This window comes from Erpetoichthys calabaricus, chromosome 16 (genome assembly GCF_900747795.2).
Source record: "Erpetoichthys calabaricus chromosome 16, fErpCal1.3, whole genome shotgun sequence".
In the NCBI taxonomy this organism is placed as follows: domain Eukaryota; kingdom Metazoa; phylum Chordata; class Cladistia; order Polypteriformes; family Polypteridae; genus Erpetoichthys; species Erpetoichthys calabaricus.
In genome coordinates, this window is record NC_041409.2 from 65240319 (window position 1) to 65256298 (window position 15980).

Here is a 15980-nt window from a genome sequence, read left to right on the forward strand (position 1 = left end):
TGCATTGAATGCTTTTGTGCATGACTACCACTTCACAACTCATGAACCCTGGAATCCTTTTTTATAGTAGGGAGCCTTCTGTGTTTTTTTTTTATCTATACATACCAGTGTTATGAATTAGATGTAATATTTTACACACGTTTTACAAATGATGTGTCCCAAAAACTGCTGAGCTGCTGCCCTTACTCAGCTTGAGACTAGTATTAAACAGCATGTGATTACAGATGCACAAGATGTTTAAGCACCAGTGCAATATTGGATGACACAAAAATGTACAATTAACTGAACTTTTAGAACGTTGGCCAAATCAATATGTAGGTGAAGTACATAAACTTGCAAGTATCTAAGTAAAGTATTAATATTAATAGTGAAATACACCATTGATTGGAAACTGTGATTACCAACCATAACAGAAAGTATCTACTATAGAAATTTCATTGCTGTATAAATATGACATTTCAGAAAAGTCACCCCTGCTTGAAAGTAGACTAGATACATGTCATGTCATTGCTACACATGTACAATAATATCTCAGAGTACATCCTGGTGACCCTCACCAGCAGTCAGCCTTTTAGTTGACTGTGTCTTCCATTCCCAAAAGACGGATAGTGGACGAGCACCTCTACAGAAAATTGGTAAGATCTATCAGATTGGAGGCCAACAGATTTTGTGATTTTGTTATGCTCACAGGAAATGTCTGACACCTTGTGAACACAGAGGTTTCAGCCTGGTTAATCTAAACACAGCTGACTCTAATAACCACTTTTTCTTAACACTTACTAGCTGCAAATCTGAACGTCAGTATTCCATATTGGATAAAGCTTGACACTGAGCTCATTCATGTGAGCTGAGTAGAGAGGAATGCCCTGCTTTGGCGGGAGTCTGAGCATTAGTTAATATCCTCAGGGGTCATACTAAGCTATGTTGTGAAATGTTATTTTACAGGAAATGACACTCCAAGTTTTTCCCATTATTGTTACTAAAATACACATGAACAAATGTTCTTTTATTTAATAGTAAGATCTGTCCAAAATAATGTTGGATCTGATTCCCAAGTATGAAACACAAACATCAGAGAAGATAGAACTGTATGACAGCATAAGAATGCAATAAATTTATTGAATTTATGATACAGAAGGTATATAGTATACACCACTGAGACTGACCTTATATTTAAAATTAGTTAAAAGAGTTGTCTAGCTTAGTTTAACATAATGTATTATATGCTTGGTAGCCCCCTCAATAAATCAGTCAGTCAATCTTCTACCGTTATCTTATATTTTTTTCTTATTAGTGGGCAAATTGCCACAGGCACAGCTTTAAAAAATAGTTTCTCTTTGTTTTTCTTTCATTTGAAATAATTAGGACAGAATTGTTTTTCCTTTCAGCAAGAATTTTAATTGACTTACGTGGAAGGAACTTGGCTTGTGGATGCAGGTTTATGTCTGGAATTTGGGATGCTTTCACTTCTGTTTCTAGTCAAATTTCCTCGTACGCTGGCTTCCAGTTTTCTTCTGTCAAGATGGGCTGAAGCTGGCCGGACTGGCTGGAGCACTCGTGAGGTGCCTGAAGGGATATATACCTGTTCGGGGGCCTTTTCCTCACATCTAAAACCTTGAAAGCCAGAGCGGCAAACACATGTCTGTGGACGACTGCATGAGCCACGATTTTGGCACGGAGGGTTGCAGTCAGCTAGAAGACAAAAAAAGAAAGAAACAAAAAAAGTATTAAAACCAGCTTTTCCTCTGTCTGTTCATTTTTACTACATCGGAAATAGACTCATACTTCAAAAGTATACAAAAGGCAGAATTTTCAGAACACATGTATTTTGTTGCCATATTCCTCAGTAACACAATACAAAATACAACTGCACAAAAATATTAACGGAACACTTAATCATCACAGTCTAACACTAAGTCAGTGAATCTTCAGGGATATCAATCAGTACAATTAGGAAGCATAAGTGATTGTGAATCAACTTCACTCGCTTCACTTTGCAGTATACATGAAAGTGACAACAGGTGCACTGGAGAGGCAACAGCAAGACAAACCACAAACAGGGAATGGTTTTGCAGGTGGTGGTCACAGACAACTGCTCTCTCTCCTTACCCTTCCTGACTGATTCTTCTCTAGTTTTATATTTTGCTAGTCTCCTTGCCACTACTGGTAGCATGAGGCGGTACCTGCAGGTAGTTCAACTCCTCCAGGATGACACCACCATAGGTGATGTCGCAAGAAGGTCCCAGCACAGTCTCAAGAGCATGGATTACATACTAGGAGACGGGCTGTTACACAAGGAGAGCTGGACAGGGACGTAGAAGGGCATCAACTTAGCAGCAGGACTGGTATCTCCTCCTTGTGTGAGGAGGATAATGAAAAGCACTGTCAGAGCCCTACAAAATGACGTCCAGCTGGCTACTGGTGTGCATGTTTCTGACCAAACTGTCAGAAACAGACTCTATTAGGGCAGCATGAGGGCCCGATGTCCTCTAGTGGGACATATGCTCACAACCCATCACCAGAGGGCTGGATAGGCATTCACCAGAGAATACCACAATTGGCAGTTCCGCTATTGGTGCCCTGTTCTCTTCACAGATGACAGAAGGTTCACAATGAGCACATGTGACAGACGTGAAAGAGTCCTGAGGCGCCGTGGTGAATGTTATGCAGCCTGCAAAATCATCCAGCATGCACAGTTTTGGCAGTGAGTCAGTGATGGTCTGAGCAGTGTATTTTAGTGGGGAGCTGCACATTAGCCCTTACACGCATCATTCACAAGATAGAATATGTTGGGTTCAGTAGCATAGCAGGTATGAAACAATGAATTTTTCAGACAGAAAAATCATTTTATATTTGCTCATCAACACTTTAGGCAGAACTTGATTTAGACTTAAAAACCTTCACGTTTTGTTTAAAATTCTATATTTTGAAGCTTACAATTAATAATTCTCCTTTTCCTATTACACATGAACTATGATGCAGTCCCAATTTATCCACTCATTAATTGTTTTAACCTTGTGGACAGGTGGAGGAAATACAGGTTGAGCCTAGAGAAGTATTGGGGTTTTCACTCCTTTTTATTCAAAGGCAGGTTTGGACAAAAGAAGGAAATGAGGGCACAAAGCACAAAAACAGAACAAAAAAAGCAGCCATCTCGGCTTCAAGATCATAGGCTTGAAAGAGTGGTCTGGTTCATAGAGCTCCATCCTCAATCAAGACTGGGTCCAAGTGAGATGGGGACGTCATTTCTTTACGGGTCTCTGACCAGAACGGCCAGAGTAAACTGGCCTGAAGGGGTGACTTCTTGGGGAAGAGATGACACCATTAATGACAGTGCCCCCTCTCACCCTGAGGGGGTAGAACTTAGATGAACCCAGAAGGGGCTCCTCTGACACACCTGAGTGACAGTATCTGGTACAACAGCTATGAAGCAACTTTGTGCAGTACACTTGCACACATTCCTTTTTTTTATGCAATCATATATTTATTAAGATCATTGTCCCAATTTATTTGTGCTCTACTAATTTAGTACTGGAAATTAAAAAAAGCACCAATATGTCAATCTGTGTCCCGTACAAACTACAGTATGTCTTATTTAAAATTTTTAGGTGTGCAAGACATTAGTTACTAGGCCGTGATTTATGTTCTGCTGCTTTCTAGATGTCTAGAAACAACATGTTCACTCCTATAATCAAATTAACTGAAGGAGCACACACTGAAAGCATAGATACCATTTTTGTGTTATTATTCTTTGTGTGTTTTCTTTAACCAGTCAAAAGAAAGAACACCGATGTCTGAAAAACACCCAAAATATAATCTGTTATTTTTACTTCAAATTGTTTACCTATAATTCTTAAAAAAGGCCTAAAGTAATTTAACTGTAGACAGTTTGATATTTGACCAAGCGCCGTGGTATCCATACCAAATAATTACCACCTATGTTAACAAGAAGTGACTAGAACATTACATGGTTACTTGTTGTCATGTATGCGGTGGGCTGGCGCCCTGCCCGGGGTTTGTTTCCTGCCCTGTGTTGGCTGGGATTAGCTCCAGCAGACCACCGTGTTCCTGTAGTTAGGATATAGCAGGTTGGATAAGGGATGGATGGATTGTTGTCATGTAGTGCAAGTCTAGTAACAAAAAAACTTCAGATAAATATTAGACCAGGCGATGATCTGTTAGAGAGCAGCAGATATTGTAGCCTAGCTCTTTGTCATATGTTTCTTATTCTTCCTTAAAATTGACCTTCACACTGCATTTTGAAATTGTTTATGCTGAGAACTAATCTTTTCACAGGAAAACACCTTAATAGTTCACATAATGTTAAAACATGGCTCCCAGTCAAATTCGCTTACAACTTTCTACAACAATGCACAATAGGTCAGTGGTGCCAAAGGTCAAGATCTACTTTTGAAAATATATTACAGAGGAGTTTCTTCACCCGGTTTGTGTATTTTTCTTTTCAATGTGAGTTTTTTCTCTTAGTTGCCAGTCCTCACACTTATCCATTTACAATAGTGGCAAATGAGTTACTCTTTAAACTACCAAACACATACATACATAAATAAATACATTCATACATATTAAAATTGGTAAATAAATGAAACTTCAATAAATAGGGATTGGTGCAAGAAATGTTGCCACTATTGATTTGGTTGTGCTTTTAATTTATTTTGTGGTACTTGTTTTTTATCCCTATTCTTGTATTAATTTAAAAATGTAACTGCCAAAAAGCTGAACATTTATCCTTTAAGTTTGGCAGAAAAATAAAACATTTGGTAAGCTTAAAATCAACATTTTTTTCTTGAAGTAAATAGTTTTATATCTTCTAGGAGGTTTTATGTTGTTTGGCAGTAGTCATTTTACAATTCAGCTATGTGTCAGTAGATGGGGAATTGGAACATGATGCATTAATGTTAAAGATGATTAACAAGTTGATGGTTGTCAGTGACTAAGTGTTGAACTAACTACTTTACATACCCTAAACATTTACAAGAAAAGCTGTTTGGGTTTCAAAGAAATGGAGAAACTAATTAATTAAAGCCCACTTTTGTAAATACTGAAGAAAAACATCTATTCATTTAAATGTGAGCAAATTTACAAAACTGAGACTTTGGCCGCTAACTCTACCACACAGACTGCTTAAAGGAAGAACAGAGGACTGAGCAAGCATTTAATCAGAAATGGTAACATAATACTCATAATTTCAGAACTTTGTTAATTCATCTGATGCTCACTGCTAAGATATCCTGGGACTAACTATTTCATTTATTTTCAAAGGTATTATATTTAATAAGTAAGAAGATGAACCTAAAAGTAGATAAAGTGAATAACCCATTATTGTCATACTGATATTTTCATATTGGTTTCTAAAAAGATGTCATATACAGAATAACAGATGGCTTTTTATTACAATACACGTTTATAAACTGGCATTTTTAAACAGTAATTAAAATTATTATTTGAGATGACGCTGACAATAAAGAAAAAATATAGCTTCTCTTTCACATATTTCTATCCATCTATTTTATGTTAACTTAATTAACTAAACTAGTGTCATTTGATGCAAATCAGAAACTAGGCCTAAACGGGACAGCAGTCCACTGCACATCAGACATGAGGAAAACATACAGACTCCACACAGACAGTGAATAGACTAGACCCACTTACTTGAAGCAGAAAGCTAACAATCTCCGGTGTTACTGCTGTTCTATCTACTTTTTTAATATTGTTTTTACAATTTTAGTTTCAGAGGTTTATACTTGATAAAACGCTCTGGAAAACTGAACCATGCAGGCTCAGTTGCTACTCTGTTACGTGCTCCAGCTTTGTTGCAGTTATGGGTTGTGGATTTTATGTTCAAGGACAAAATAAAATTTTAGAACTGAAATACAATAGTCACAATATATACTTGCATATATCCATCTTCTATTGCGCTTATGTTAAAAGAAAAAAGTTTTATTTTGTTTATTTCAACAGGAATGTTTGGTTTATTTGTAAAAGTAAGTCTATTTCCATGACTGGATCACAACAGAGAAAGTGAAAGTGTTTGAACCTTATTCATAAATTGTACAGATTTCATAATATTTCTAGCATCAATGCTGCATTAATCAGCCTCCATTAATTTGGAGTCCCTCTTTGGGGTGTCTGGTTAATTAGTTTTTATTAATTACCAGCATTGCTAAAGGCAAGACTAATAATTGATTAAATAATTGATCCGCTCTGCTTTTCTATTTATAATATGTATAAAAAATTATAAACAAACAACTTTGGTACAAGCTGTACTTTATACTAGAAAAACAAGAGTCACACAATGACAAAATACAATTAATACATTAGAGTTTTTGATAAGAAAACAAACATTTAACAATTAAAATAAACATTTTTGTTAATAAATTAAATAATTTGTGTTTTCTGCATGAAACATTTCTGAAAGGGCAGACTTATGAATCTTCTGGGTTGCAATTCCCCCACATTTTCCAAATGTAATTACTAAACAAAGCCTTGCTCTTCCTCCAACAGTCTGTGGCAGCAGTACAACAAAATTTTCCTGGATAATAAAGAAGAGCTTCAAAGACAAATGGAGGTAACATTAACTCAATCTAGAATTCTAGCAAAGAGTGTAACGCCTTTGATTATGTCTTGTAAATGTTGTACTTTTGCATCTGATTTCAATTCGCTCATTTCTTTAATTGAATGATTTAACAGGCAATGAATTGAAAACATGCAAGTCTACATCCACTGCCAAATGTTGTCAGATTTCTTGAAATAAATGTCTAGCCTTTTCTGACTTTCTGTTCCATCCCAGTCTTTACTTTTTATTTACCATAAACTAGCATATCTTGAAAGACATGACCTTTTAATTAGCTAGGATGTCACACTCTTTGTCCTGTATTCTTTATTCAATTAGGCAAGGCAATATTCTTGCTGATGACTGCAGACAGGCAGACATACTATAGAATTTTGGGTTTAGATACAGTGGCTACAACTTTCCTCAATGCATTATCATATTTAACAAACTTTGCACTTCCCAGTTTGAAACCAAAGGATTGTGACATTTAGTTCATTATTGGTTACTGAATGTAAGCAGCTATAATATATTCAGTAATCCATCCATCCATCCATTTTCCAACCCGCTGAATCCGAACACAGGGTCACGGGGGTCTGCTGGAGCCAATCCCAGCCAACACAGGGCACAAGGCAGGAACCAATCCCGGGCAGGGTGCCAACCCACCGCAGGACACACACAAACACATCCACACACCAAGCACACACTGGGGCCAATTTAGAATCGCCAATCCACCTAACCAGCATGTCTTTGGACTGTGGGAGGAAACCGGAGCGCCCGGAGGAAACCCACACAGACACGGGGAGAACATGCAAACTCCACGCAGGGAAGACCCGGGAAGCGAACCCAGGTCCCCAGGTCTCACAACTGCGAGGCAGCAGATCTACCCACTGCGCCACCGTGCCGCCCTATCAGTAATCCATATTGTTAAAAAATTAATGTGTTTAAAAGAATGATTCGTAAGTGTTAAATTAACTCAGTCAATATAAATCACTGCTGGTTGACTTTCTTTACATTCCTGTATTTTTGCAGGAACAGCCACCTTTGAAAGGCAACAGAATAATGACACATACTGGTCACATATTGGGCTGGTAGAAAGAAATAATCTGCAATCATTTAAAAACTGGCCAAGTGTGTTAGAAAATAATTTCCACAATTTTATCAGATGAAAGTTTAAAAAGACTCAATAAACATACTAATCAAAATGATATGATTTTCAACCATTTCTTGAAAAAACAAAAAAGGCAAAAAAGCAAGGAGGAAATCATTAAAGGTTCTTGGGTGATACTTCCCATATCCTCATGTACACTATCAAGTGTATTACTTTACTTGTCCTTAATGAGCTGGATAAATACACAAACTGAAAACTGAACCATTCAGAATATGAAAATATGCAACAATAAGATTAAATGTGTGCTTACTTGATACAGCTAATAAATAACAATTAAGTAACAATCTTTTTAAAAAATCCAAAATGGATACACAGTTCTCCTAATCTATCACTAAATGTGGTGTAGCAGATCCACAGCTCATGTCAAAAAGGCCACTTTTAAATAAATAATCGCTGCACTCGCGGCTTAGAGAGGGGGCGTGGTAGTGTGGCCGAGCGGTTCCCGGATGAACTCGTGATGCGGGCGGTGAGCAGTTGTCCAAATCCGTAATTGATACCGGGAGCTGTTAATTGCCACATCTGATCCACATCCCCATAATAAATAGAAGCGCGAGGTGGCTAGGAGGGGAAAAGAGAGAAAAAAAGAACAAAAGACATACAGAGGTTAGAAGTAGAGGAAGACAGGAAGCAGCAAGGAGAAGCCTGTGCATGCGTGTGTGAGTGAGCAAATGTGCTGTCTGTGGAGAGATATGCAGTTGGACAGTGAGCTCACATGGGGTGTTTGGCCGGCACCCCGGGAGCAATTGGTATTGGTCGCTCCCGCTGAGCGTTTTGAGGAGCAGGAGTGACTGGAAGAAGGATGGTTCGCCGCATAAGGCCAAGAAAGCAGCGGGAGTCGGGACTTGGAACGTGAAAGCCCCAGCATGAGCGCCCTGGTTGCTGGGGAGCCCAAGTCGCAGTTTAGTGAAGCCTATCGGAGCCAGGGATCGGTGAGGTGAACAGACCAACAGGAGAATGCAGAGAGAAGGTCAGCTGCAGGTAGGGTGGCTCCTTGGTGCATAGCCTGGACGGGAGAAGCAGGGGAGTCACCAGTAGAAGAAAGGCACCGGGCTGATTTGTTTAAAGGGACAGCTTCCAGCCATTGCTTTAACCTTGTTGTTTTTTATAGGATTTTTTTTTCTAATGGATTTTAACTTCCACCTGTCACTCGTTTTTATGGATTATTTATTTAATGACTTCTATTTAAAGCACTGCACTATTTATCTGAACACTGTTTTGTTTTATTGGTTTTAAATAAAAGTACTTTGCATTTTTGCACCATCCCCTTGCTTCTTTGTTGTGCCTCACTGTCTAGCTCATCGGTGACATTACAGACGGTGGCAGGTTCAAGGGCTCCCAGAAGCAAGATGGAAGCATGGAGCGAACGAACCCACATTGTCACACTAAAGTATTGCCAGTTCTTTTTGCAAGTAACCTTATGTTGCCTTTAAGTTGTGGCTGAAAGTCAAACTTCAGTATTGCTTGTATGAAATCTATGAGTAGGAGTTTTTATTAGTTTAATTGGATGACATAGTCTGGTTTCTGTTTTTTCTGAGAGGTATTGTACATCAGACTAAACCTGTCTTGGTGTCTACACTCTTACCATTTGCAAGTCATTCTCTTTTATATCAGAAACTCGGTTATTGGCAAAGAATTGGCTTGAATCTTTATTTATAATCCTCTGCTTATATTTAACTGCTAAATGCATGTTAAATAATACAGTTTGGAGCAATCTGAAAGTTGAGAAATTTTTTTAAAATATTTCAATGGCATTCTTTATGTCCGTGATCACCTGCTCACCTACCAGCAACCAAAACAGTTGTTACAAAACCAAAACAGTAATTACTCCTAAGAAGTCTACCATCGACCGCATCCTGGCACTGAGGGTTCTCATGGAGCACAAACGCGAATATCGGCAGAGTTTCTTTGCAGCCTTTGGCAATTTTTGTAAAGCGTTTGACTCGGTTGATCAAGCTGCCCTCTGGGTCATCCTGAGGGTTCGCGGGATCCCGTCGAGGTTGCTGGATATCATGAACGGCCTGCACGCTGGTACTGTGAGTGCTGTGCAGAGTGGAGGCAGAATCCCTGTTTTTTTCCCCAGTTGATTCTGGGGTTCATTAGGGGTGTGTTCTGCTCCTACTCTGTTCAATGCTTGTATGGACTGGGTGTTGCGCAAGGTCCTGGGGTCCAGCGGCTGTGGGGCATCTGTTGGTGAAGAAAGATTCATGGATCTTGACTTTGCTGACGATGTTGTGATCTTCACGGAGTCAATGGAGGCTCTGATCAGGGCGTTCGAGAGACTGAGTGAGGAGTCTGAGTGTCTGGGCTTGCGAGTGTCCTGGATAAAAACCAACATCCAGGCCTTTAATGACCGCTTGGGCATAGCCATCAGCAGTATGTCTGTTTGCGGAGACAGTGTTGATGTTGTTGAGAGGTTTACTTACCTTGGCGGTGACATTCATGTCTAGGGTGACTCTTCCTATGAAGTCAGTAGACGGATTGGGAGAGCATGAGGTTTCATCAGGTCACTGGAAAGGGGTGGGTGGCGCTACCGATATCTATGCAAAAGGACGAAGGTCCAAGTCTTTAGAGTCCTGGTGCTTCCTGCCTTGCTATATGGTTGCGAGACATGGACGCTATCCAGTGACCTGAGACGAAGACTGGACTCCTTTGGAACTGTGTCTCACAGTCCCTGGGCCACGTGTCTGTCTGGGGTGTTGCCAACCAGGATCCCGAGTTGTTTCGTTGTGTGGTGGGTGCAGCAACACACTGTACCAGTGCATGCTCCCCAACTTGACTTGATTTGATTCTTTATGTGCAGCAATTGAAATGAAATCCTCTGGAATGCTCATTTTATGTTTTTAGAAACTCAGATACAGATCTCACTGATATTTATTTTGTTGTAGTATCCTTCTCTGATTGTTTTTTTTTTTTTTGTGATGCATCATCTTTTGAATGACAGAGACATAGCAACCAGACACATAAACACTTATCATTTTATTAAGGTGGATATTTTATGACTTACTTGATTTTATAACTAATTATTTAATAAATGTAGACAGCAAGTGAACAAAACATGTGACTGCAAGTGCAGTGATAAAAAAACAGACTCTGGCTGCAAATGTTATGTGCAGGCTTACTGGTGGAGCAGTTATATGGCTAACTGGCATCAGGAATAAACTGTAGTGGTGAGAACTGAGCAAGTTAAGGAGTTTTCAGGGCATATGCCATAATTACGCTCAGCCATTTGCTTTTTAATATCATGCATTTTTCATAATGTAATTTGTATTTTGTGCACACAACAGAGACAACATGACCACTAAAAATTGTCACAAAATCACTTATGGCATTAAAGTAAAAAAACTATTTGAAGAAAGCTTCCTTATGTCGACAGAAGACAATAGTGAAGAAAATGATATATGACACCATATGTTTAACAAAAATGGACTGCTAAAAAAAGTCATTGATGTGCTATTAGCTGGCCATGTAACACCCATTCTAGCTGTAAGTTTCTTTTGCAAAGTCAAATATAATGTAGCTACCCTGTCACTTTATGCAGGTATGCTAAACAGATCACCTTCTCTCAAAAAGTTGAAAATTGATAAAATATGCTTCACAACCTCAGATAATGCTTTAAATTACTGCCATATGTTAACACAAGGAAGAATGTCAGAGAATAATTGAAAGATCGCATTAAATGCAACGCTTAAAAGGATGCAGGTGTGATGATACAAATGTTTAAAAACTGAATATATGATTGTTACACTTCAATAACACCTTAGAATACACCGCATGAAAAAAATCAGCAGAACATCTTAAAATCTGAGTTTTCTCAAATAGTGTCCATCCTAATACTGTATTAGTTAAAAATTAGTGAATTAGTGGATTAGTGAATGTGATTAGTGAATTACTGTTAATGTTGCATAAACCAAGGAGTATGGTATTTCTTTCTATACTTGCTGTCCCTATTTATCTGCCAATTTTATGAGCTACATTTAAGGTTTTTGCTAATAAAATAATTATGTATATTATGTGTGAAAAAGTACATAATTGTTTCACCTTCACATGCAATCAACAAATTCCTTATACATAAAATGTACTCGGTAAAAAAAAATGTGGTTTTGATTGTGAGATGGTATTTCTTGAAAATCTCTGGAAAAAAGGGGCCCAAGGTAAAGTGTTGGCCATAACATAGTATTAACCGTAATAGAGAAACAGATAAATAATGGGAGAAAACTAGGGCTATATTCTTTCAAGAGAAAGAAAATCAAAAGAATTAGAAATATGACAAGACAAATACAAAAGAAACAGAAAAAGGATAACTATTGGAGTAGTAGACAAAGCTAACAGAAGGAAAAACATAAATACATTTTCATAAATGGATAAAAATGTCCATGCCTTTGTTTTAAGTGAAAAAAATCCATTCTATAAGCATCTAAATGAAAGAAAAACTTTCAAACAAAGAGTATGTACAGTAAATCTGTGACTCAAGACAGTGAAGACGTAGTACCAGATAGAGCAGCGATACTCAACTCCAGTCCTGGAGGTCCATTGTGGCTACAGGTTTTTGCTTTAACCGAATTTGTAATTAGAACCCATTTATTTTCTACTAAAGCCACATATTTTTGGGTTTAGTTTTAGTTAACTCATTTGTTACAATTCAGAACCCTTAATTGTCTATTTTAGTTTTAAACAGCGGCATTAAGACTTAAATTGTTACCTGTTTTCTTAACCAGCCATCCATTAATAATGAGACGCAAATAATAAAAGGAATCACCAGCTCTCCAGCTAACATACTTCTGTTTAAACCTGTGTATATGCATCATGAAATACCTGTGCTAATTCAATGTTTTAAAATAAATGATAGAGAAGGAAATGTTCTGAACCGTAAAATATATGGATAATGTTCTCAGAAAACAAAAAAATCTACAGCGTGATAAAGATCCTCCAGGATTGGAGTTGAGTACCCGAGAGATACAGAATAGTGGAGTAGAGTTCACGGTGGATTCCATCCATCCACCTTTGAAACCCACTTTATCCAGAATGGGCTTGTGGAGAAACGAGAGCCTATCCCAACAAGCACGGGGTGCAAGACAGGAAAATTTGGGTTTTAGATTTGCTCACAGAGTAAATTCCTAGCAGTTTTATTGGCAAAATAGATAGCCTTAATCTATCTAATCTAATCCTCTGGTTCCCTTTGTCTGCTTTTCTATATCAAGAAATAAAATCAAGAAAACATATATCTACTTGTAAAGTAAGGGCTAAAAAGCAACATAACTACCAAATACTAAAGTATGACAGGGGGTACAAAAGTTCCTTGTGGGTGTACAGTTAAAACAGAATCAGCCTAAAGTCTAAATAGCTGAAGCCTACAAACTGCATGATTCATTGTAATATTGAATTACTCCAACTTGAGGATTTAAAAGAGCTTTTAATGTGTATTAGTTTATTTAAAATACTGAACAAAGTTATCATTACACAAATATCTTATGTAATCATTCATCTTTATTTATCTTTAGTTACCACTTACACTGGAAGACAGAAATGGTCTGTATGCTCTTGGTTTCTGTTTCAGACACTGCTGCAAACATTTTCATAGGCTGAAAGTTTGATGACATTCATTTATCAGTGAGAGATAACAGCTGAAGTTAAAGGGAAATGACAATAGCTAAAAGCATACCACATCACACTGGCTGAATGAGCTTCAAAGGCTCAAGCATTATACTGATTAGATTATCCCATGGATGTCTTATTTTTGTCTCCTTCCTGTACAGTAAACTTGGACATAGAAGTTGTAAACAATCAGCGCAAAGGAACCCAATGACTACTAAACCCTGACAGCAATGTTCATGTTAGACAGTCTACTGGAAAAGTTATCCACATTCTGGTTTAACTCCATCCAAACATTAAGTGCCCAATAATCATGAGTTTACTTAATATGAAAAAAGTCATAGATAAATATATTTATAGTTAGGATGCTTGAAAGGTTTGACCTACAAGAAAAGCTGAAATTATTCTTGAGCAGAGTTCTGCTTTCAAATTTAGCTAACTTGTCTAATTTCATACTGATTCACAGTTTATGCATCAAGCTACTAAAATTCAAGTAAGGTATGACGTGATTTTAATGAAATAACCAAAACATTCAACTTGACAGTGCATTTGGCAGGAAGATCTAAACATGTTATATTTGTTACAGCCTCCCTATACTGGAAGGTTTTAATTTTTCTCTAATAGCACCACTGATGTGAGTAGATTAAGTCAGAGTTTTGTTGAAGACTACAATTTTTTTTTTTGGACTCGGTAATAGTTTTGACAACTGGAGGAAAAAAAAAGTTATTTTAAGACTGGATACTATCCGAAACAGAATTCAGGCCAAGGAAAGCTGGACTTCAATCAAATGGCAACTCCATTCTACCAGATTTTTTAACAATCATGTTCAGCTGCTTAAAAATAGTATGAAAAATACTTTACTACTCTCACTCTATTTGTATAACAGCCGTTGTTGTATGAATATGCTGTATGTTTAAATATGCAACATATGATGCACTAGCAACATTTTCTTTGATGAGTCTTTCTTCACAACCAAAAGTAATCTAAAGTAATAATACAAAACAGAACAAATAAACAGGCAAACTGCCAAATGGCCTTAAAAGCCATTTAATAAAGATATATCTAAAATGGGGTTTGGCGTCATTCTCAGTACTAATAGTTTACTTTATCAAATATGACCAGTTAAGGACACAGTTTAAGGAGTTGTGCACTAGGAATTGAAGATGCCAAAAGGAAAGAGACAAAATCATAGTCATAAGGCTAGCAAAAGGTTAGCACATAGAATGACAGCAGGAATAGGCCAATTATTATTATATTAATTAATTAATTAATTAATATATACAATTATTAATAGGCCCCAAACCATGCGACTCTTCAACTCCACCCGGGGGGTAAACGTTAACATTATTCAAAGTTATTGTCTGTTTTTACCTGCATTTTTATTACTCTTTAATTTAATATTGTTTTTGTATCAGTATGCTGCTGCTGGAGTATATGGGATTAATAAAGTATCTATCTATCTATCTATTAAACCCAAAATGCAAAGCACAAAATAAAGCCCAGAAAACAAACATCTTAACCCTAACATCTTCTTGGAAGTGCTTATTAGCTTTCTCTAATGTTAAAGAGAGTGGAGAAGTAAAGAAGTGATCTGAAACAAGCACACTGGGATAAGGGCACCACCATAACAGCAACATAACGTTGTGCTACACCTTTTTTGGTCACATAATAGCAACGAGAAAATTGTTACAAAATGGCTGGGATCTGGATGTCAATAATGCCACATTATAATATAACATGGTCACATAAATCAATTTCACAAAAACTGGCATTTGAAGATGAGAAGGAATGCTGGACAACAGATCATGAGGTTGACAGTTCAATCCCCACCACCATTTTACTGTGAGACCCCCCAGAATGTCACTTATAGCTGCATTGAATTTTTAAAAATAAAATGTTTTAGTTGATAGATTTGATAAAGTTTAACTTTTTTATTTTAGACAAAGGTTAAGAAAAGAATTTTGGGGATAGTAGGCTTATTTGCAGTGTAAGTTCCCTTTACAACATGTTTGTAATAACCATAAGTAGAAACATTTAGTTAAGAAAACATTACAGGGTGGGCGGCACGGTGGTGCAGTGGGTAGCACTGCTGCCTCGCAGTTGGTAGACCTGGGGACCCGGATTCGCTTCCCAGGCCCTCCCTGCGTGGAGTTTGCATGTTCTCCCCGTGTCTGCGTGGGTTTCCTCCCACAGTCCAAAGACATGCAGGTTAGGTTCATTGGCGATTCTAAATTGGCCCTAGTGTGTGCTTGGTGTGTGGGTGTGTTTGTGTGTGTCCTGCAGTGGGTTGGCACCCTGCCCAGGATTGGTTCCTGCCTTGTGCCCTGTGTTGGCTGGGATTGGCTCCAGCAGACCCCCGTGACTCTGTGTTCGGATTCAGCGGGTTGGAAAATGGATGGATGGACATTACAGGGTTATGCTTAGAAAATGATTGACTATTGACGTAAAAAAAGAAATAGTTACCTCAAATACAAAAACAGTGAAATTAATTGAAAGTGGAATCATTGTGGGTAGAAATATTGTGTACACTACAAAAAGTCACGTCATGAGAACACCCTAATATTATAATGATTAAATAAAACTTTTCTCTTAGATGTAGGCTTAATTTGTCAGATTTACAGGATTTAATTGTTTTACTTTCTTGATTTGAAA

At 37.6% G+C, this 15980-nt stretch overlaps 1 protein-coding gene across 1 annotated transcript in view; it reads right to left on the reverse strand.

The window, feature by feature from the left end:
* Positions 1-15980, reverse strand: part of LOC114666327 (latent-transforming growth factor beta-binding protein 2-like) — a 418209-nt gene that overhangs the window by 288446 nt on the left and 113783 nt on the right. The window contains exon 3 of the mRNA XM_051919743.1: positions 1410-1692. Within this exon, the coding sequence (XP_051775703.1) occupies positions 1410-1692 (283 nt within the window). The remainder of the gene's footprint in view (positions 1-1409; positions 1693-15980) is intronic.